The sequence below is a fragment of the Amblyomma maculatum genome, chromosome 10 (genome assembly GCF_055883805.1).
Source record: "Amblyomma maculatum isolate TAMU_Amacu chromosome 10, ASM5588380v1, whole genome shotgun sequence".
NCBI classification, from domain to species: Eukaryota; Metazoa; Arthropoda; class Arachnida; order Ixodida; family Ixodidae; genus Amblyomma; species Amblyomma maculatum.
In genome coordinates, this window is record NC_139353.1 from 54,874,694 (window position 1) to 54,896,928 (window position 22,235).

At 44.7% G+C, this 22,235-nt stretch overlaps 1 protein-coding gene across 2 annotated transcripts; it reads right to left on the reverse strand.

Moving 5' to 3' along the window:
• Positions 1-405: 405 nt before the first annotated feature.
• On the reverse strand, positions 406-21,755 carry LOC146176509 (uncharacterized). 2 transcript variants are annotated; one of them, XM_084582818.1, is made up of 4 exons: positions 21,569-21,755; positions 18,659-18,746; positions 8,374-8,458; positions 406-1,144 (listed from the first exon to the last, which is right to left on the reverse strand). In XM_084582818.1, exons 2-4 carry the CDS (start codon positions 18,732-18,734, stop codon positions 577-579), a joined length of 729 nt encoding a protein of 242 aa, XP_084438944.1. In that variant the 5' UTR covers positions 18,735-18,746; positions 21,569-21,755; the 3' UTR covers positions 406-576. The 2 variants fall into 2 exon arrangements, with proteins under 2 accessions (XP_084438944.1, XP_084438945.1); XM_084582819.1 differs by lacking the exons at positions 406-1,144; positions 8,374-8,458 and adding an exon at positions 15,096-15,905 and having other exon boundaries at positions 21,569-21,751.
• Positions 21,756-22,235: the final 480 nt, after the last annotated feature.

Sequence of the window (22,235 nt, forward strand, 5' to 3'; positions counted from 1 at the left end):
AAGAGGAGATCGAAATTAAATGGATAGACTACTTGCAGCAATATGTTCCCAAAAATGTGCCATGTGTCAGCCCAAGTACGGGAAGCAGACTTACGGCACAAAGTGTTTTAAACTGTTATAAGCATGCAGTAAGCATGCGGATGGTAACCCTTCGAATTGTTTTCCGGCCGCTTGTTGCCTTTCATCTATAAAGCATATCCACTGAAGTTTGTTCCTAAAGTAGATGTCGAAGTTACAGCGGTACAAAAATGTCATCACTAAAGGACAGAAGTACCGGATCGAGGCGTTTAGGTATGCAGGAGTGTGCCTTAGTGTGTGCATTCCTACTCTGCAGGATTTTGTCTATTTTTTTACTGCATGCATCAAACAGTGAAATGAGAAATGTAACGGACGAGTGCAATAGTTTCCAAGAGAAAGTCTCAGACGATATATTAACATTTATTACTTCTTGGCACAACAGCTTAAAGCTAGCTTTTTCCAGAGCATTTTATTCCTCCCAGCTACAGCCCAGTACAATACGAATGCCATTGACAGGGCCACCGAAGCGGCAGGGGCTAATGATGCGCCATACAAAGGTTACCGGTCGTCACGTCTGCCCGCCAGGGCATCCCACAGAGCTTCACGGAACTGGTTGACGAAGTTGCGCATCCACAGTTCCATAGAGACCGAAGGAAAAATCTTGCTAAAAACAATGCTAGCAATCTTCGCTCCGTCACCCAGGCCTTCTACATTGATCTCAGCATTGTAAGCGTTCACAGGCGCTATTGGTTCCCTGTAATTCATTGCGAGGTACTTTTCGCCGGTTATCCGGGTCGGTACGAGCAGATTGGCAGTGAAACGAAAGTACTCGGTGCCTAATGACGCATTGCCCTCCTGTCCAGAGCACAGCCTCCAGGGGGAATAAATTTTGATGCCGCCGAGGTTTATCAGTTCCACCTTAACCATGCTCTCTCCCTTCCAGCAGAACGGAATGACTGGTCCATAACGTCTTAGTTTGTTCAGACCGGTTACGTACACACTACCGATATCTAAGCCAGCGAAGAGCGGTTTCAAGTCTTCAGATCCGCGGGCGCGGTAAGTTTCCGGTAGCGTGTCGAGAAGCTGGTCCACTTCGTTGTCCATATCAATATTTGAGAAGTCGCACCTTGTGCGTGAAAAAAGGAAAACAAAAATAAAAACAAAACAAAAATTCTGAATGATGCGCAAATGCGATCATATCATATTCCACGATTCTGATGAAGTGAAATTGCAGGGTGTAAAAATTGCTGCATTGAGACTTTGGGCAGAAATCACCGCCCACCACACAAAGGACTCAGCCTCAATGTTTAACAATAGAAGAAAAATATTAATTGTGGTATTGCTACACATAGATCAAATCATTTGAAGAAACAAAATGCCGGCAAGGAGGTTTCGCTTCGAATTTCTATATTGTTAACAGAAGACAGTTCCCTAGCTGTTAATAAAAATTGGTGCTGGTAGGATTGTTTTTCACCCTAGAGTTGAAACTCAAAAATTCACCGAAACGTTAAAAGTGATGTAATGATGCAGCATCAAATGATAGCGGCTTGGCATGTTTCCCTTCGAGGTACCTTGAGTCTTGCCATTGGCCATTCAGTCCACAAATATATATATATATATATATTGACGCATATAGAAGACGACGCAAAAGATGACATCTGAGACGACAAGCGCGAGCCTGGAAGTGAAAGAAGCTTGAACGCAAGACTTGTTCTGGTCGACCATTCAAACCATCTATCGCTAGGTTCTCCTTGGTGTTCTACCGAGACGTGACACTGGTGGAGGTGCTGGGTATGCATAGGACTCCTTCCGGCAGTCCACAGCGGATCCCAAACGTCGACACGCCTGTCCATCGTGCTAGCCGCCGCCTTCTAGGCCTAGCGCCGGAGTACAGTCACCTACCGAACGACTCCTCAAACGCCCAAGTTCCTCAGACCTCCCAAGCCATGGCACATACCAACCCTACGCCGGTGACTCTACAGAACACCAAGGTGCCAGAGTGCTTTCGCGGGGAAGCGTTTGAAGATGTGGAGGACTGGCTCGACCAGTTTGAGCGAGTGGCCAAGATAAACCAGTGGAGCGCAGACCAGAAGCTTTGTAATGTTTATTTTGCCCTTCAGGATAATGCTAGAACGTGGTTTGAAAACCACGAGGCCAGCTTATCCACATGGGATGACTTCCGCTGCCAGCTGGTCGACACATTCGCGAGAACTGACCGACGGGACAATGCGCTGCGCCTGCTTGAAGTGCGCATCCAGAAGCCAAATGAGAGCGTGGCTATGTTTGCGGAAGACATGGCTCGCCTTTTTCGCCGTGCCGACCCTGATATGAGTGAGCCAAGGAAGCTACGGCATCTCATGCATGGTGTAAAAGAACAGGTGTTTGCCGGCTTGGTACGCAACCCACCTAAAACGGTGAGAGAGTTCGTTAAGGACGCTACTGCTATAGAGCGAGCCCTACAAGACCGGTGCCGCCAGTACAACCGACCCGTTAACTGTGCTTCGACGACTGCGGCGGCGCTGAATGCAACCGATAGGACCGCTCTTCGAGACCTCATTAGAGAAATTGTCCTTGAGGAGCTCCAGCGAATTACGGCTACGAAGGCTCAGTCATCACAGGCCCTTGTGGAAACCGTCAGGAATGAAATTCGGTATGCCTTATCACCGTCTGCACCATGTAACCAGTCTCACCCCGTCGACAACGCGGCAGCTATTTCGGAGCCATACCACGCTCCACAACCAGTCAGCTTCACGGCCGACGTCCCTGCACCTTACCAGGAGCAGCAACATGAGAGCTATGCCGCAGTCCTTCGTCGCCCGCCTCCAGACTACGCCCCACCGAGCTCATCGAGCCGTCAGGAGACGCGACTCTTCCATGGACCTCAGTGGGCGCCTTCCAGGCGCTTTCAACCACGCCGAACTGACAGGTGGCGCAGTTATGATAACCGGCCACTCTGTTTCTACTGCGGACAACCTGGCCACGTGTATCGGTACTGCCGCTACCGCGAAGAGGGGCAAGCCTTTCCGCCTGCTTCTGCTCGCCAACACTTCAATGCCGACACTGCCCAAATCGAGGACGATCCTCCGGTCAGCAGGGAAAACAAGTCCCGGGGCTTCCGCCGCCGCTCCTCCCCATCACCACAGCGTTATCCTTCGCCAATGCGCCGTAGCATTGCTGACGTTAGCGGACAGCGGTCCCCGAGCCCTCACCGGGGAAACTAACAGCCGCAACCTCGCGAGGGGAGGTTGCAACCAGTCGAAAAATGCCAAACCCCTCACCACCGCCGCAACCGCCGACAACCTGTGCTTCTGACGCCGCTGTTAACATTAACATTGACATCGCCGCACTACCGCCGAAAATGCCGCCTACATTACCGCCGAAAATGCCGCACCAGATGAGCAGCCCTGACGACGAAGCTGACAGCGCCGACCTTGCTGCACTTCCGCCGCAGATGCCGAAAAAGACGAACAACCTGGATGAAATTGTTAGTGCTGACCTCGCCGTTTCTATTGACGGGCTGGAGGTACACGCTCTAGTGGATACCGGAGCGGATTTTTCAATTATTAGCCAGAAACTGGCTGACACGCTGCGTAAAGTAAGAACCGAATGGACTGGGCCAGTAATTAGAAGTGCTGGGGGTCAGCTACTGGCACCGACAGGGAAGTGCACTGCCCGGATAGCAATAGGAAACGCGGTGTTTGTCGGCAGTTTCGTTATTCTCCCTGACTGTTGCAAAGACCTCATCTTGGGCATGGACTTTCTGCGCCTTCATGGGGCTGTAATCAGCATTCGAGATAGCGTCGTTGCCTTCACCAAGAATCATGGAGACCTTGGTTATGCGGAAGTACCACTGATGCCCTTACGCGTCGCCAAGGAGACGGTGACATTACCTCCGCGATCATGCTCTCTTGTTCAAGTGAAGTGCGACGTGGCGCATACCGGCGATGGAATCGCCGAAAGGGCAGTCACCCTGGTACTAAGCCGAGGTGTTTCTATAGCTCGGGGGCTAGTCAACTTGACCGATGGACAGACCGAAGTGCTGCTGACAAACTTCAGCGACGAGCGTCAGCAAATTCCGAAAGGCACAACTGTGGCCTTTTTCGACAGCATCCTAAATGCGCAGCACTGCTTCTCACTGCAACAGGAAGAGCCAATGAGCAAGACGCCCATAACCATCGTCGATGTGAGTCCAAATTTGTCTTCTTCAGAACGGGACCGCCTTTTGGATCTCATAGATCAATTTCGAGACTGCTTTGCTTCCGAATCACGGGTCGGCCAAACGCCCTTGACAAAACATCGAATCATTACGGATGACTCGATTCGCCCAATTCGACAAAATCCTTACCGTGTGGCTCCGAAAGAACGCGAAGCCATTCAGCGCCAGGTGGCCGAAATGCTTAGAGACGACGTCATCCAGCCGTCACAGAGCCCCTGGGCTTCCCCCGTGGTGCTTGTTAAAAAGAAGGACGGCAGCTTACGATTTTGCATAGACTACCGCAAGCTCAACCAAGTGACTAAAAAAGACGTGTACCCTCTTCCTCGCATCGACGATTCCCTTGATCGCCTACGAAATGCACGTTACTTCTCATCAATGGACTTGAAAAGTGGATATTGGCAGATAGAAGTAGATGAGAGGGATCGGGAGAAGACAGCATTCGTCACTCCCGACGGATTGTATGAGTTCAAGGTGCTTCCGTTCGGTTTGTGCTCTGCACCAGCAACATTTCAGAGGCTGATGGACACTGTGCTCTCGGGACTTAAGTGGCAAACATGCCTGGTGTATCTTGACGACGTGATTGTGTTTTCGGCCACATTTGAAGAGCATCTACGCCGTTTGCTAGCTGTGTTTCAGGCCATACGATCTGCAGGCCTCACCCTAAAGCCCGAGAAGTGCCACTTCGGTTACGAGGAGCTGCAGTTCTTAGGCCGAAAAAGAATGTCTTGCAGTGGTATGGGCGGTTATGAAGTTCCGCCCTTATTTGTACGCTCGCCCCTTTGAAGTCGTTAGCGACCATCACTCTCTCTGTTGGCTGACGAACCTAAAGGACCCTTCAGGGAGACTCGCGCGTTGGAGCCTTCGATTACAAGAATTTGACATGGCCATTATTTACAAATCTGGAAGGAAGCACACGGATGCTGATTGCCTTTCCCGAGCGCCGGTCGAACCTTCCACTATGACCGATGAAGGCACTGCGTTTTTAGGTGTCATAGATGACGCAACGCTTTCCCAACAGCAGCGAGAGGACCAGCAATTGCTCCCTCTTATTGATTTCTTGGAAAAGCGAACTACGGTTGTGCCCAAGGCTTTCGCCCGAGTAATGCCTTCGTTCTTTATTCGCAACAACGTACTTTACAAGAAGAACTTCCGCCCAGGGGGAAACAGTCATTTACTCGTCGTCCCATCAGCTCTCCGCAGTGAAGTTTTGCAAGCGTGTCACGACGAGCCAACCGCCGGTCACCTAGGCTACACCCGCACTTTGGCTAGAGTGCAGCATGGATACTACTGGCCAAAACTGCCGGCGACAGTGAAACACTATGTACGTACGTGCATAGACTGCCAGCGCCGTAAATCACCTCCTGTAAAACCAGCTGGCCTACTCCACCCTCTTCAAGTGCCAAAGACACCTTTTAAACAAATCGGCATGGACCTCCTGGGACCATTTCCGACGTCCACAGCCGGGAATAAATGGATAATTGTCGCCACAGATTATCTAACCCGCTACGCGGAGACCAAGGCTCTGCCAAGGGGTACCGCCGCTGAAGCAGCTCGGTTCTTCATTGAGAACATTGTCCTGAGGCATGGCGCCCCGGCACTCATTATAACAGACCGAGGAACTGCATTTACGGCCGAACTTTTGGAGACCGTTCTCCGCCTCAGTGGCACCAGTCATCGTAAAACTACAGCCTATCACCCCCAAACCAATGGGTTGACGGAACGTCTCAATAAGACCATCGCAGACATGCTTTGCATGTACGTCGACGTGAACCACAAGAATTGGGACGAAATCCTTCCCTACGTCACGTTCGCCTACAATACGGCACGCCAAGACACCACTCGTATGACACCATTCAGCCTCCTTCACGGGCGACCAGTAACAACTATGCTGGATGCAATGTTGCTCCCAAATGCTGACACCGATGATCTCGATCAGGACGCCGAGGAATTCGCTCAACGTGCAGAGGAAGCTCGACAACTAGCGCGTGTGCGAATCAAAAATCAGCAAGAACATGATGCACGACGCTACAATCAGAGACACCGACATGTCATCTACGAACCTGGCGACAAAGTGTGGGTCTGGACTCCTATTCGCCGCCGTGGACTCTCCGAAAAATTATTGCGGCGATACTTCGGGCCCTATGTTGTCCAGCGACGTTTAACCGACGTCACTTATGAGGTGGTGCCAGACAAGGTGTCGACATCAAAGCGACGCCAGCAACAAGCAGACGTCGTCCACGTTGTGCGTATGAAGCCGTACAACTCGGACTGACCTCATCGAGACGATGCTTCCTGAGGAGGGGGGCAAATGACGCATATAGAAGACGACGCAAAAGATGACATCTGAGACGACAAGCGCGAGCCTGGAAGTGAAAGAAGCTTGAACGCAAGACTTGTTCTGGTCGACCATTCAAACCATCTATCGCTAGGTTCTCCTTGGTGTTCTACCGAGACGTGACAATATATATATATATATATATATATATATATATATATATATATATATATATATATATATATATATATATATATATATATATATATATATATATATATATAACACTCTTCATGAGCACAGATTGGGAAATACTGCTTCCTTTGCTGAAAGCACAGCAAGGGCTGTTTCACAAGAACGATATGATTTCATAGGTACCTATCAGTGGTCTGTTTTTGCTTTCTGGAATTGTCAGAGTGAGATATATTCTAGTTTAGATCCGGCTTGACAGTTCAGCACACCACGAATAGCCCCTTAAAGCTTCCTATGACTCGGCTACATTATGTAGGCTTCTGCGATTAGCGTTCAGCATGAAACCCTCAGGCATTCAAGAAACTTCGCGAGTATATGCTTTTTTGTCGGCATTGAGATGACTTGCTATGAACACGTATTGAGATTTAATCGCTAGAGTTGTGACACTGCTCGAGAATTGGCGGTTACGCACGCAGCGTAACAATAGAAGGTAATGAAATATGCCGATTATTCCAGTTTTCAGAAATTTCATGGGATAACAGAAATGTGGCTGCAGCCGACTAAAAGCTTTTAGGAGAGTAATAACAAGGCTTATTTGTGTGTTTTTTCTGACTTACTTCGTTACTTTATAATACAAAAATGAATCTTATGTTCTTTTAGGAGAGATAACACAAAACAATGCGTGCAAAATTTTAGGACGGTAACTTATCAGAGGAACAAGTGCGATAGTACAGCAGCCATAAACATTTTCGGGTGGAGCACTAGTCTTAATCTGTCATTAATTGAATGGAGGTCAGTTTAACATTATTTCTAATGCACATGTCCTTATGATAGGGTATTTTCTGCTATTTTTCCTCACGTTTAAAGAACGCAAGCAATTTAAGTCTTATAGAAGCAGGAATTTTGCATTTGATGTATTCTCTGAAAAGCAAGACAACAATAAATATTCCTGTATTACTCATACATGACTTTGAAAGAAATCAATCTGAGATAGAAAGTATTATTCAAATTGAATGAGAGGTTTATGTGTATTTTAACATTTGTGTTTATGTCTACTTAAGCGGCAGCAGCAGGAGTAGGAAAGCTGAATTTGGAGTGGGACAATAGCGTTGTAAAGACACCAAATAAAATGAAATAAATAAATAAATCATTTTCATAGACTTTTCCCTCCTTAAGGGCATTTCGCATTCAGAGTCCGGCAGCCAGACATTCAGTTTAGGTCATCAGAAATTTGCAAATATAAACTAGTTTATTTTTCTAATCCGACTGAACATTTAGTTTAACGTATTCCATCAAAATAATCTGATATACGATCCGAGTGTCTGTGACAAATGTGTGTTCTGTTGCTGAGGTAACTGCATCTGAAATTGAAGAATCTTCGAAACACTGCAAGCAGACTGTACATCTTTTTGGCTTGATGAAAAAGCGTAAGCATGTATATTACGGAGCTATTTCAATCTTGCGTGTTGTGGTGATAAGTAGTTTTTTCCTGGAAACCCAGCATCGCTTTATAGATGCTGTGTGGATATGTATTTTATAGGGTGCGTAGAAATTGACACAGCTACTGTCACCACCAGTAGAAACGAGCTGGACTTTGTAACGTTTTCTGTTGCAATATTTTCGGCATGTTTTAGGAATACTTGTCTTGACGTGATTTAGTACAAGGGCTTACCTTCTATCTTCGCAGTGACAGCAACACCACAGAAAAACACAGAAGCGAAAATCTTCACAACCGCCATGACTTTGTTTGGTTTGACCTATAGCGGGAAAATACAACTCGTAAATATATTACTGTAAGAAAAAATCACTGAGCGAAGCCGCCCTTTCGGTTATCTTTGTGTAGTCATACAAATAGATAGTTGCTGGTTTTGGAGCGGATGTAAACGGCTAAAACGAAAACATCCCGATAGCTGATTTGTCGCCGACGAGTTTCCCGTGTCAGAGGCTTAACGCTAGTCATGCCGGATAGATAATGTGCAAATATAGGATTACGCAATTCTACCCAAGTCATTATCCAAATTTAGAGAGCTGTAGTTCCGGGCAACACACCAAACCACGGCTCGGTTAGAAACATTGCTTTATCGCCGTTTTTTATGAGTAATTCTTTAAAATGAATGTGGTTCCACGCACTCAATGGAAATTACACAGTCAACGGCAACAGCGGTATGTGATTCTATTATTTATAACTGTTTTGTTTTTAATGCAGATCCTTGAAACATCTAGTCTATTAAAAATATTACTAACTCCGTGCCAGCTGACTGTCAGTGGTTTTCTGCTGTTTACCTAAAATCGGCATTGAATCGGCAAACACTGCTTGGGAACAACAATAACACAATTCGGTTAACAATACCATCGCAATTCTTTTCATTGCAAAAGAGGCAACAGAGTTCCATGCTGTTAACAGTTGAAGTATATATGTTTGGAACTTTTTTATATAGTGTTACATAAACTGGAGTACTATTTTTCGAAGTAAACTACCATGACAGGTAGCGTGCTTAGAACTGTACACATTTTTGCGTGGCTTTTTAACTTTCACAACGCCACCATAGCTAGAGCAGGGCGCATATATTTGTACAGAGGAGAATGGAGTAATAAAACTAAGCGCACTGTAATAATGGTGGATAACATGCGCCTCCAAAACAATAAAATAAAAAAAAATATCCTTGAACGAACACTACATGTAAAATGATTCCTGCTCGCTACAGTTACTACCCCCGCTTTGTTGAACTTTTTTAAGTGCATTCTGATACTGATTCAAACATCTCGCCTTTTTTTCATTACGTGGACCTGTTTGCGACATTTTTTAAAGTAGGGGCCTGAGCATCAGCGAGTGCTTTTAAACAAAAGCATGAATAGCAATGGGAAAGTGGTTCTCTGTACACTCTCTGCTACGAGTTATTCTAAGGTCATTCCTTTTTGTCAATATAATTTCCGTGATTTAAACCTCAAAGATGGCGACTTCCATCCCGAGAGCGCTTGTTGAAGTAAATAACTTAGTACGTGCGCATTCATGGTTTCTTTGAACTCGGTATCAGCATCTAGGGCACACTGTCTACCTTTAATTGGCATAGCGAAGCGCGCACGTTCTTTTCGGGATATTGAAAATGATCGAAGCTTTCCCTTGAGCAGGATGGCCCTTTTAGCCCTTTGCTTGGGCGTTTTCGTTTCCTGTGTAGTTGTAGAATCATTTTTCTGAAAAATAAACTCAATTAAGGCGTCGCACCAGTTTTGCTTAATGTGCTTAGTCGTGGTTCTTGCTCGCCTGTCAGCTTTGGTGAAAAATATTTGCCCTTCTTTGGGGCTACATGCCCCGTACATACACTGTATGCGATATAAAATTACCAATTTTGGCAGCCTTTGAATCAAAAAGCAGCCTTAGTGACTGCGTATATACATGCTACCCATAATGACACACCAGAGTTCACAAGCTTACACGCAAATGTCGGTCGTGACCCTCAATTGTTGTTGAGACTTAATAAAGTGGCCTTTCGCCGTTTACAACATTATGTTATTCTCTTATAATTAACCAGCTGAATGCATGAACAACGTTGACTATTTACTTTTGGGGCCGGTTAAAATGGGTAAGGTTTTGTGTAACAGTGAATCGGACGTCACAATGAGCTTTGGAAAAACTGCGCCTTCGCTGTGGCCTCTCCGTCATCTACTACAACGCGAATGAAACCTACGTCCGTCCTCTTAAAGACGTTTGTTTTCAGAGGTCTGCTCTTTCCAATTCGCCAATAGCCGTGGCTGGCATTCGTGCTATCTTCAGCTAATGTTATCCGCTATAGCTTTAATGACGGCTTCCGCAAATGCTACGTGTGTTGCTTTTCTCAATGCGATAAGTTCGACTGCGGCCAGCGCTGCAGTTAACAACATAAAATAAGTCAACATTCACTTGCTTATTATTTCGGCGTCCTTACGTACAGCCTACGGCCTCAACTTGATGTCAATACAACATGAAAAAACCGGAAGCAATCAAGTTGACACGCAATCTTCGAGCATTCTACGCGTCACGTGACATTATCGCCATTGAGAACAAGCAATTGGTCTCACTGCCCGCGAAATACCCTTTGCTGAGGGGATGCGCATGCAATTTTTGTTTTGGACATTTTAGGTATGATACATAACTTCTTAGTGTTGAGCCGCCTCATATACAACAATCACGGTTATTGAAAACATTGAAATACTGAAATCCCACTTAGCACGACCTATCTACCTGCCTAGTAATGCACGAATTTATGAATTAATCACTTATCTACTTTTTTAAGCAGGCCCTCGTTATCACGAATAGGAGTTTGCCTGTATCTCTCTACAGAAACGTTGTTGGTTGGTTTGTTGGTCTGTGGGTTTAACGTCACAAAGCGACTTAGGCTATGAGAGACGCCGTAGTGGAGGACTCCGGAGATTTCGACCTCCTGGGGTTCTTTAACGTGCACTGACATCGCACAGCACACGGACGCCACTCCGTTTCGCCTCTATCGAAACGCAGCCGCCGAAGCCGGGATTCGATCCCGCGTCCTTGGGCATAGTGTGTCGAGCGCCTTAACCACTGCGCCACACCGGCGGGGCCTAAGAAAGAAAAAGTGGTAATAACTGAATTTCAAGAAAAACCAAGACGTAATATTGTATGGCAGAAAGTTAATTGTGCTGACAAGATTAAAGCTTTGGTGGGAGAGCTACCACTGAGACAAGGTTTAAATGGAGATATGGAACAGTCATTCGCACTGCATTGGGTTTCTTCAGACTGATGATGTTGACAGGTTCATCACTTACCTAAAGCAATGCATTTTCGTTATCTTTTAGCTGTTTCGTCTATACAACCTTAATATTATAATTTCTGACATCACTGCCACCATTACAAGAATGATTATGTTAAGCCATTTGCTGTAAAGACGTTCACATTGAATTGCCTTCATTATTGAGGTACAAATCGAAACTTTTTGCCTAACAACGTTTATGAAATTCTGAATAAGAATTAAGTTGAATATAGTGGGGATGCCATGGAATAAAAAAGGTGTATTTATTACAGATTAACATGCTTCTTGGTTTAGTTCGTGATCTCATTGTTAATGTTTTCTTAATCTAAAATAGGCTTCCTTTTATTTTGTATTATTTTGGATATGTGCATACGTATGTTATATGGCAGCATTTATATGCCAGCACAGCGTTAGCACTTCTTCTATGTAAGTTGGGCAGAATAGTTAATGCTCGGATGACTGAGGCAGACAGAGTGGGTCACCTCCTCAAAGGAATAGCGCAATACGTGTACAATATTTATGTGTAAAGTAAATGCCACTTCCCTTATTTGAAAAGCTTAAGATGTTCGTAATAAGAGGTATAAAATTATTTTACCTCAGCACCTCTTGTAAAATATTTACGTTCGTTCAGTCTCTGCACTGGTTCGCCGTATTCTGAGTATTGGTGTCTTTTAAGTTTCGCTTTACAGGTTCGTCGGAGACTATTGCGCAGGTATTGAAAGCTTTTGTTTTGGACACACTAAAAGCTTTGGCACTAGTTTTTTAAAAGTGCTGTTGGCAGAATATTTAAGGGATAGCAATATACGTCTCCCTACGAGAAAATTCATTGTTTCGTGGCGTTACCTAATGATGGTAAGCAACGTCGAAGCGATGGGAAGAGAAATAGAAGTCATATGGCCTCAGCATGCCGCACAGAGTACGTCGAAAATTCACGATGCGTCACTGAATGCATACAAAACTATTCGCAAAAGAGGCCACCGCCACCTCAGGCTGTCCTAGATACGTCATTTGTCTATGCACACTTGCCAGAGACTCAGTTTTCCAGTCATTACTACCAAAATTCTGATGCGACTGTTGATTGCATTACATTCTAGATGGTGCAGTGCGATATCTTAATCCTTATAAGCATACATGTGCTGGTCGAGTTGGTGACAGAGTCACTGCCGTAAATCGAGTGGCATGCCTGAAAACCGCTGTTTCGGTGATTACAGTTACCAGACTGTTTGTCTAACATTGTTGTCTACGTAAAATACGCAATGACATCCTGGATACAATACAAGAAGTCGAAACTTCTCTCGAAAAAAGACCCTCACTCAAAATAATTTCGCCCACTTAAATATAATACTGTATATCGTTTGACTAAGTTTCTTGATATACATGACTGCAATGTCCCGCCGTGGTGGTGCAGTGGTAAGACGCCCGACTACTGTGCCGTAGTTCCCGGATTGAACCCGACCACGGTGGTTGCGTTTCGATGGAGGTGAAACGAAGTGGCGTCCGTGTGCTGTGCTATGTCAGCGCATGTTAAGGATCCCCAGGTGGTCGAAATTACTCCGTAACCCTCCACTACGGCTCTCCTTTCTCTCTTTCCACTTTTACTCCCACCTTCCTCCCTTCCTTACGGCGCGGTTCAGGTGTCCATAGAGAAAGTGTGACAGATACTGTGCCGTTCCCTTCCTGTGAACCATTATTATTATCACATGACTGAAATTGAGAACAGGTTAAACTTTGCATTGTGTTATAATTGTTTGTTTACAAACATTCCCTCCACCACAAAATAAATGGCCTTGGCTCTACTTTATTTTTAACTAGGTTGGCCAACAACAGTGATCAGCAACAGTTGTAAGCATACGCAGCCGCAGCACTTATTCTTGAGATGTTCTTCGAAACCAAAATGGCGCTAACCAGCCGGGCAGTTGAATGGGCTTACTAAAGAAGGAAACTGACGGCGGCTGCTCTTCACTTCGTGTGATGCTTCTCCTGTCGTCGAGATATATGTACGGTGCTCCAGACAGCCTTACTGTCTGTATTCACGAATATGACAACGCTTTGTGCAAGAGCAATGAAGGAGAAGTGATCGCACCGTGACCCCCTTTTGGGACCGCTAAGAGGCTCTGATTGAGAGAACGAAAAGCACAATTGCGACGCGACGTGAAACAACACGGGCGAGCTCTGACGTGCTTTTAGACCTGTGATTTTGTTTCGAAAATTTCTCTATTTCGTAAGAGAAATTTTACGATATTTCATTTTGAGTTTCCTAACCAAGTGTCATATAAAAGGTTATTGGTCGTTTCAAAATATCGCTGGCTTAAACGGTTGGACCAATATATCGTTTGCAGATATAGAACCTTCCTACTAGCCTGAAAAGGAAACTCTCACAACAAACAAGCTTAAAACAAGCGTCCCTAACTTGCATAGCGTTTGCACGGAGAGATTAATGTTTGCAAAGACCCAGTCACGCAATAGGTCTCAGGTATGCCAAAACGCTACATTTCACTAAATAAAGCAGATACCTCCGTTGCAAAGAAATCTACAATTTCAGCTTTCTCTCTTCAACCGTAAAGATAATAAATAAAAATAGGCCGCGCAGTTCGGCTGGACAGGCCTCCATTTGTTGTACCAGCAACGCACGGTTCCCATCGACAAGTCTCCTTCGCGTACATAGAAGCGAATGCTTCTTCGCCTGCGGCAGATATAAAGCGTGGGCCATCCGCCATCTACCTATAAGTGAATTGTCTTGGACCACTACGCACTTAAAAGGTCTTTTGCCTAGTCGTCGTCGCTAAGGGCCTTCAAAATGACGTTCACAGGCTCAAACGAACAAAAATGCTGGGCACGTTGGCTGAGGGATATTACTTTCAAGAAATCGTAAAATCAGATACGGCTACTGCTGATGAACAACATCTTTAACTGCAACTCCTGGCTGTTCGTAGTGGATAAAAATTGGGGAACACTAAATTTAGAGTTTCCAGGGTGTGATGCGAAAGCTATACTTTCTGCTGTCGACGGATCATCCTAAGATATCATGACGTATGCTACTCGTTTCTTTACTAATTCCTGAATATGTGTGAAAATTATCTTACACATACTCATTAGCATACAGTTTTCAGTGGTAGTAATGTCGGAAATATCACCAATATTTCATTGGTGACGAAGCAATAAAGACCCGCCCACGTGGCCTAACATTATTCTTTGAGACTCGGCCGTCAAGGATACTGGAGGGTTCTCTTTTTAGTCAAGGATTTAGCCAAGGTTTAAGCTCATATTGTTTGGATCATTCAATGTGGTCCCGCCACAAAACCCGCTGACCCTATGAGCCGGCAGCTACTTGTCAGATGTTTTCTAGCGCCTTTTCGCTCAAAATGGAGGCGCTGACAATGACAATGCCGACGGCGAATTTTTGCACGATTGCCGTATTTAAGGCTATTGTTTTAGAAATAACTTAAAAATCTTTAAACAAGTTGATTAGCTTCTGTCATTAATCTTGCTTATGATGTCCGTCAACAAAAGTATCTGACGTAGGCCGCGTTTTCACCTCAAAACAAGTTAGCAAGAAGAATCGCTGAAACACCTATAGTACATATAAGAATGTTCCCTTCTCCTCCTATTCGCCTCCACTTATTTTCTTCAAGCGCGATTTTGTAAGACAGCTCTATGAAGAACTCTGAGTTACATTTAATTGTTTCTTCAATAGTCAATTTTAAGGGCAGAAACGTAATCATAGACTTTTATTACTTCTTAGCACTTGCTTGCTTCTCAGAAACATTGCATTCACAGCATGTATACGGTCATCTTGTAGTACGGAGTTGAAACTTTGAACTTCACTGAGTGATCCGAAGAGTTGAGTCGTAGAATGAAGCACTTGTATGAGCTTGCTAGAAGACTTCATTTGCATCCTCCAGGGCATCCCGCAGAGCTTCCCGGAAGTTGGGGAAGAAATTACGCATCCAAAGGCCCAGTGGAACCGAAGGAAGAAGCCTGCTAAACACACTGCTTGCAATCCTCCCGACATCACCGAGGCCTTCTACAGTGACCTCAACGTTGTAGGTGTTCACAGGCAAAATGGCGTAATCGGTTGTCATCGCCAGGTACTTCTCGCCGTTGTCTCGAGTGCGGACGCGCAGGTGTACCGTAAAACGGGAGTACTCGGCGCGTAGGGACACGTTTCCCTGCTGTCCTGAGCATGACCTCCAAGGTGCGATAATTTCTACATTGCCGATGTTAATCAAATCCATGTGAACCATTGCCGTGCCTTTCAAACAGTAACGCACAACCGGTCCATACCGCCTAATTTTGTCCATGCCCGTTACGTGCACGCCTCCAATATCTAGGCCAGCAAATACAGGTGAGAAGTCTTCAGGGCCACCGGCGCGGTAAGTTTTCGTTAGCATCTCTATGACCTTTTCCACTTCGTGTTCCAGGTTGATGCCAGAGAAATCGCATTCTGTGTATGAAGGAGAAAAAAAAAGCACGGGAAAAGTTTGCTGGAACAGGAATTCAATTCTTTAATTTCAACCTGCCGCGTGATAATTATGGCATAGCCGACAACGGAGAGAACGACGATTTGGGAAAATCTGTTCATCTAGCCCGAAATCATACTATAATATTAAACTGGCGTGCCTCTGCAATAATCCAAAAGAAAGAGTTCTTGAACCTTGTCTTTCAGAGAAATGTATAGCTTAATTATGACACAAACTAATACATGCCAAGTGCTTTACTTAAAACCTTGCATACTGTTAAAGAGCATTAATCATGTATACCAGACCAACACAGCAAAAGTTACGACGAAGACAGGTAGACACACAAGCTATACACAAGGGTAGACACACAGGTTGCCGTGCCTTTTACTGTGCAGTACTGCCATACATCACGGAAGACCAACTACTGAGAGTCTTACCCTACAAAGCGGATTAGCTAAAGTGTAATTTCGAACGCCCATTTAGGCCACAGTTGTGTCTCTCTTTCAGGCTAAAGCGGAAAGAAATTCAAGAGCTCGCTGTTTTCTTTATTTTGGGCCAGTGATACCCTAAGAAAACACTTAGGGCGACTCGCCTGGCATTGTTCACTGGGCCAGTACCCTGAGCCATGCTGTGAACAAAAACGCTGTTTTGTCCCAGAAATCGCAAACGTCGTTATCCACAATGTAAGCTAATCACTTTTTTGCAGCATCTCTAAGATCCAATCGGTGCCTATTTACGCTTTCCTTCCCTACACCCATCCCTAGCAAGTTGTCTTAATATTTTGAAGTCTTTATTCTATGAATGCTGTTTTATAAATATTGCTCTACTCAGGAATATTCTCGGAGCTGTCACATCCAAGGCAAGTACATTTGCACATGTCGTACATCTCGATATGTTACTTGAAGAACATCCTTTCTAGTATGGAACTTAGTAACGGGTGGTAAAAAAGAATAAGGCAGCATTTCGAAGAATTGGTAAGGAAGCAGTAATGGTGCATGCGTACACGAAGCGAATGACGGCAAATCATTTTATTTTTTATTTGGGACACTTAATGTATTCTTTTTCACTGAGAGCAAAGAAATATGCTTTGCAAATTTCACATATATTTACTGCGAGGATGAGTATTTGGTGCATTGCATAGAAATTAAAATCGCCGCACATGTTTATCGTTCACAGATTTCGGACATTTTAAATTAATTTTTCAAGTGTAAGATGTCCATAAGGAGGCGCTCACGTTTTTGACGGCATTCAGTCGATCACATATTGCGACTTTTATTTCTACACAGAGCCCCTGCGAGGTTACAGCAAGTCTGCTGTGCTACAGAGTGTGGGGCTAATCAGCACAATGGAGTGCATGGAACAAAAACCTCACGGAGAGACATACAAACAGCATAGCACAAAATATACCTTCCAGCCACTTCTTATCCACTCTAGACCTCGGTATCAGAGGCTCTCCTCCTCCAGGTCCACTGGTATAAAGCAGTCATCTACCCCTGCGGAACAGCGCCCGTGCAGTGCTTCTCTTCGTGTGCATGCATCCGATGAAGGCCGCAATGAAGCACCCTTCAGTTTGTATGCGCAGTTGCGTCCACAAGAAACTAGATAGCAGCACTATCTGCCTAGGGCGTTTCTTTTCAACCAATACAAAACAGTTTTGGCGATTTCTCAGATGATACTGAATCGTCTGGAAAAGGTGTTAGCCAGCTCCTGCATACAAATGGCAGCACTATGGCGAGAAACCAGGCTTGGGTATTATTTAGACTACAAATTGTGCATGTGAACTAGTCCCATCGTATTCATTATTTTGTTAATTGAAAAAGATGAATGATGCAATCAGCGTGGACAGCAAATGGTTTGAGTTTCAATGCAGTAACCCGCAGGCTACAACCCCAAGCGAAATCTTGTCTTGCTTGTGTAGCAGCTATGGTCCAGAGCTGGCTGCACAGCAACGCACTGTTATGCATATCAACTGCAGAGATTTAATAGACGGCTAAACTTGTGTTTATCTTCCAGCCAACTACCTAAACCAAGGTGACACAGCTGCAAAACCTGCGCAACATTGCTCTCGCGCGGCAATAAAAATTCGCATCGTCTTCATTTTAAGACGAACGCTTTTCTAGGCTCATGGTGAATATCTCTATTGCGCGTGATTTTGCCAATGTGTAAGCGAGATTCTGAGAGGTTCTGTGAGATGTGTCAGTGAGACGTTGCCTTAGCTTCTGACGTATACATAATTTCCCCGGTAAGGACGTCGCAATAGGTTCTGGCGACGAAGCGAAAGAAAAGAATGTAATAAAATTATAACGAGTTAACTGACACCGAAGATAAAGGAAGAAGAGAAAGGCTTTCGCCATTAAGCATTTAGGCGAAGCTAAGTGGCGAAGCTAAGTGCAATCCTGTAATTATTCTTTTTGCCTTTGCATTCTCTGCTTGTAAACCTTCGAATATTTGGCTCTCCTGACACTATCTTTACGTGGACGTTGTTGGCCCGTAAAAGTCGGTAAGTGATGACATGCCTTTAAGTTTGTACACGTTAGTGCTGTGCTGCATATTTCTAGCGGCACAAAGTTTTAAAATGTGGGCAAGAAGTTATGCGCCGCCACTCACTTCTCAGTATTATCACCTCTGTTCTCCTCAACGGACTGTGCGTCTGATTTTTTTTTTTTCGTTTCGTTGTGAAGTAACTTTCTCCAGTTGCTCGATATTCCTGATAAGTGGAGCAAGCGCAGTGCCTTACCTTGTGGGTTTAATTCCTGTGCAACGAGTTCAAGACCGAATAAGAGAATCGCTGCTAAGAGCCTCACAGCTGACATGACGACTTTTATCTGCAACAGAAAAAACAGGGTGCGTAAGCACAAAGGCCTCACAACGTAGATACCCGAAGGAAAACTACTGGCATGATATTAGTTTGCAGCCAGCACGAAGGGCAAGTAACCGTTCCTGAAGCCTCAATAATAAGCCACTATGAGAAGAGCGTGTTTTGGTGATGTGCTGCGGATTTCTTTTGAGCATCAACAGCACAAGGCGATCCAGTCTCGACTAAAGCATGTTATTTTGACAATTTCTTTCATTAGCGAGCACATTTCGACAATCACGAAAAAGGTGGCAGAAAAAATGTGTATGTGGCATTTAGATATTGAAGCTGATTACCCCATTCATTTCAAGAATGCAATTTTAGAAGAGGAGTGGCGTCTGCATTTTGTGCGTATAGACGGGCTAAGATCATACAAAATTATTCTTTATTTTATGCTTTCTTTTTTCGTAACAGGACATACTAAGAGCGCTACTGTCAGTAATAAATCATCGCATTCTCTATACAAGTAACTTATGAGTATTGTTTCAGCCACAGGGTAAAATGATCGATGAATCAGTGCAAGAAAAAAACTTAGCTGAGGTTTAGACCTTGAGTTACGCGAGAGGTATCTGCATGGCTACGCTTAGGCTCGGCATGAAAGTAAAGACATGGCTTCTGCACGTAGTAGTTCACTATATGGTTTTACCTTTATTTATGCCACAGGCGGCACTTTTCGCCACTTACGTGCGACTAGAAGAAAGCTTCTATAGAGCGGTGGTCCGAAGCCCTCCACTACGCTACCTCTTTCTCTCTGTTTTCACTCCCACCTAGCGAGCATGCCTCAGCGTAACCTACCAGCCAACATATAAATCCCCGCTTTAATCCTGCCGTATGAACGTGCCTGCGTGGTCTAGGGATAACGTGAATGCAAGAGCTTTGGCAGCCTGATTGTGATATCATCCTCCCATATGAAAGGGGAATCCCGAGTGTGCAGCTCGTGCAAAACGTAATGTCAGGAAGCCCTACTGCCAGTTAGTGCTCGGCCATGGCAGCTGCCAGCTACCATCTCCCAAGGCTTCTTCTTTCTTCGCTCTTCGGACAAGCACGGAACGGCACGGACAGGGACGGACAGGCATGGAGAGGCATGGACAGGCACGGGCAATGTAGCTCTCGCTACAAATTATTTTTATTCTGCATTTTTGCCGCCCAAAAGCCGCGGATTGGAACCGCATGAACGATTTCTTATAACTCTCACCACGCCTGTATAGTAATAAATTATTTAATAGGTATTTTTTGATAGTCTAGTCACTCTTTTAACGCTTGCAAGATTCAATCCTGAAAAATTTCTGAATGAATATTCTTGACAAATACTTCGCGTTCTCGCATAGCATAACATTTATTTACAAGATTTACAAAATTTATAATCTCCCGAAGCTGCCCATAGCATTAGACTAGCGTATACATGCAATAATAAAGAAATATAAAACATACATAGCGTTCGTATCCTGTGCATTCAAACAACTGCCGCGTGAGAGGATGAACAAACGAAAAATTAAAAACGCTACTCTGACTACGACTGCGCTCCAAATCCTTGCTCGCGCTATCTTTTCTTGTATTGTGTCTTACATTGCGTGGAAGTTTGCGGAGGCATTTCGAATATGAAAGCCTAATTCCAAAGAGCATTTTCGATAAGAATGTTGTATAACCATGCCACAATAAGCATAAATATGAAACGCTCGGCTACAGCCGGCGATAACCTAAAGATTCCATGGTCGACCAAATGAATCGAGGGGTACATATTTTATACCATGCTAGTCGCACAAACTAGACGTTTTGAATTTTAGCATATACGACAAATCCAGGTTAATATTTTCATCACGCAGCTATAAAAATGACAATTTCATTGAAATGCACAACATATGAATATGAAAGCTCTCAGCTACCCTTGTTGGGCGACTGCAGTACAGCGAATAGAAACGGTAACGAACGTAACACCGGGAACTAAAGTGAACTGCACCTGAGAACTGAGCTTTCTTGCCAAAGCTGAGCGATCCGAATGCCGTTTCAAAGGATTTATCAGTCGAGGATCCCAACTTTACATCCAGTTCAGGATACACACCTTGAGGATCTGGCTCTTTATTACTAGCTCACAGCATGTGCATTGCGCACACCAACATTTGTTTTTACTTAGTCACTAACTCCAAGGCATGCCATCTTTTGCACAAACTGTCATAGCTTCAGGGGCACAGCACGCTGACCTCTTCGCGCTGCTGGATAACCATTGCTTGTATTCGATGCCATCGCAAACCCTGTCGTCATGCTTATATATTCTTGTCTTATCAGACGACATAGGCCAGGTATGCTAACAGCCCTGCGAAGCCGCATTTGCAATGGCTGCTAAACACGCGCTAAGATAGAATTTTTGCACAACTTTGATAAATTTTTTAAGCTTTTATAACCAAACTGATTTTTGGGCGCGCGAGGAACAACCGAATCGTGCATTCTTCGTCGACGATATATGATAGCCCATAATGGGTATATACAGGCACTTAGAGGCAGCGAGACCTTGGAGACTGTCTACATAGTAGCTGCTTGGTACAACGTGAAGTTTCTTACCCTTTTTCTCCCTCTCATAAGCAGAACAGGATACTGCGTTTCCCCGGGGTTACCTGCTTGTCTTTCAATCGTTTTCTATCACTCTCTATCTCTTTGAAAGCCAAAATCTAAAGTATGTTTCTGACCTTCCATTTTCATTAGAATCTGATAATACTGGTTTGAATTCATCCCCTGTACTAAGCTAGTATATTTGCAGTGCTTCATCAAATATTCTCCTGGTTTTCATGGTCTACTCACTTTTTGGCTGCTTCGTCCGCCCTTGAGGCTCAGTAAGATTGTACAGGGAGTTTAACCGGCACTCAGTAGTTACACGTCTGGCTATGAAAACACAAATGAAAGCATCCTTTGCCGTTCCTTTGTAAAGAGCGAGTTGTTGAAAGCTCGCCTTCACCGATACGTCGCGAGAATTGGCTGGCATGCACGTCTTTTTCAGCCAGTTCCATCCGGTCCCATTATAATTAGCGTTTCCGCAGAGGCCACATCCGCTACGTCTCTGAACGCAATAACATGATATCGTAGGCAACGTTGCGGTGCTTCGGGAAATAAATCCAAAGGCATATCAAGCCGTTATGGTAGCTTCAAAACAGTCTCTTTCTTCCTAAGTCGGTAGGTAGTGTTTTTAGGTTTGGTGCTCGCCTTTGTAAGGTCTAGCCGAAATCTTCCTAAAGAAAATAAAAAAAAACGCCCGTCAGGTCTTGACAAAAAGTGCGTTGAGAAAAGTTGGTGATATCTGAATTGGTGGCCAAGTATATAAGTTTGCGCACAATTTCAAGCCAGTAACGAACAGATTCGACGATCCCCCCCCCCCCCCACACTAGTCCTTCCACCCGAAAAACTCTCAAAAGTCTTTGGTCTCTAACTGAAAGAGGGAGAGAAAAACAATAGGTTGTGGAAGGAGCACGAT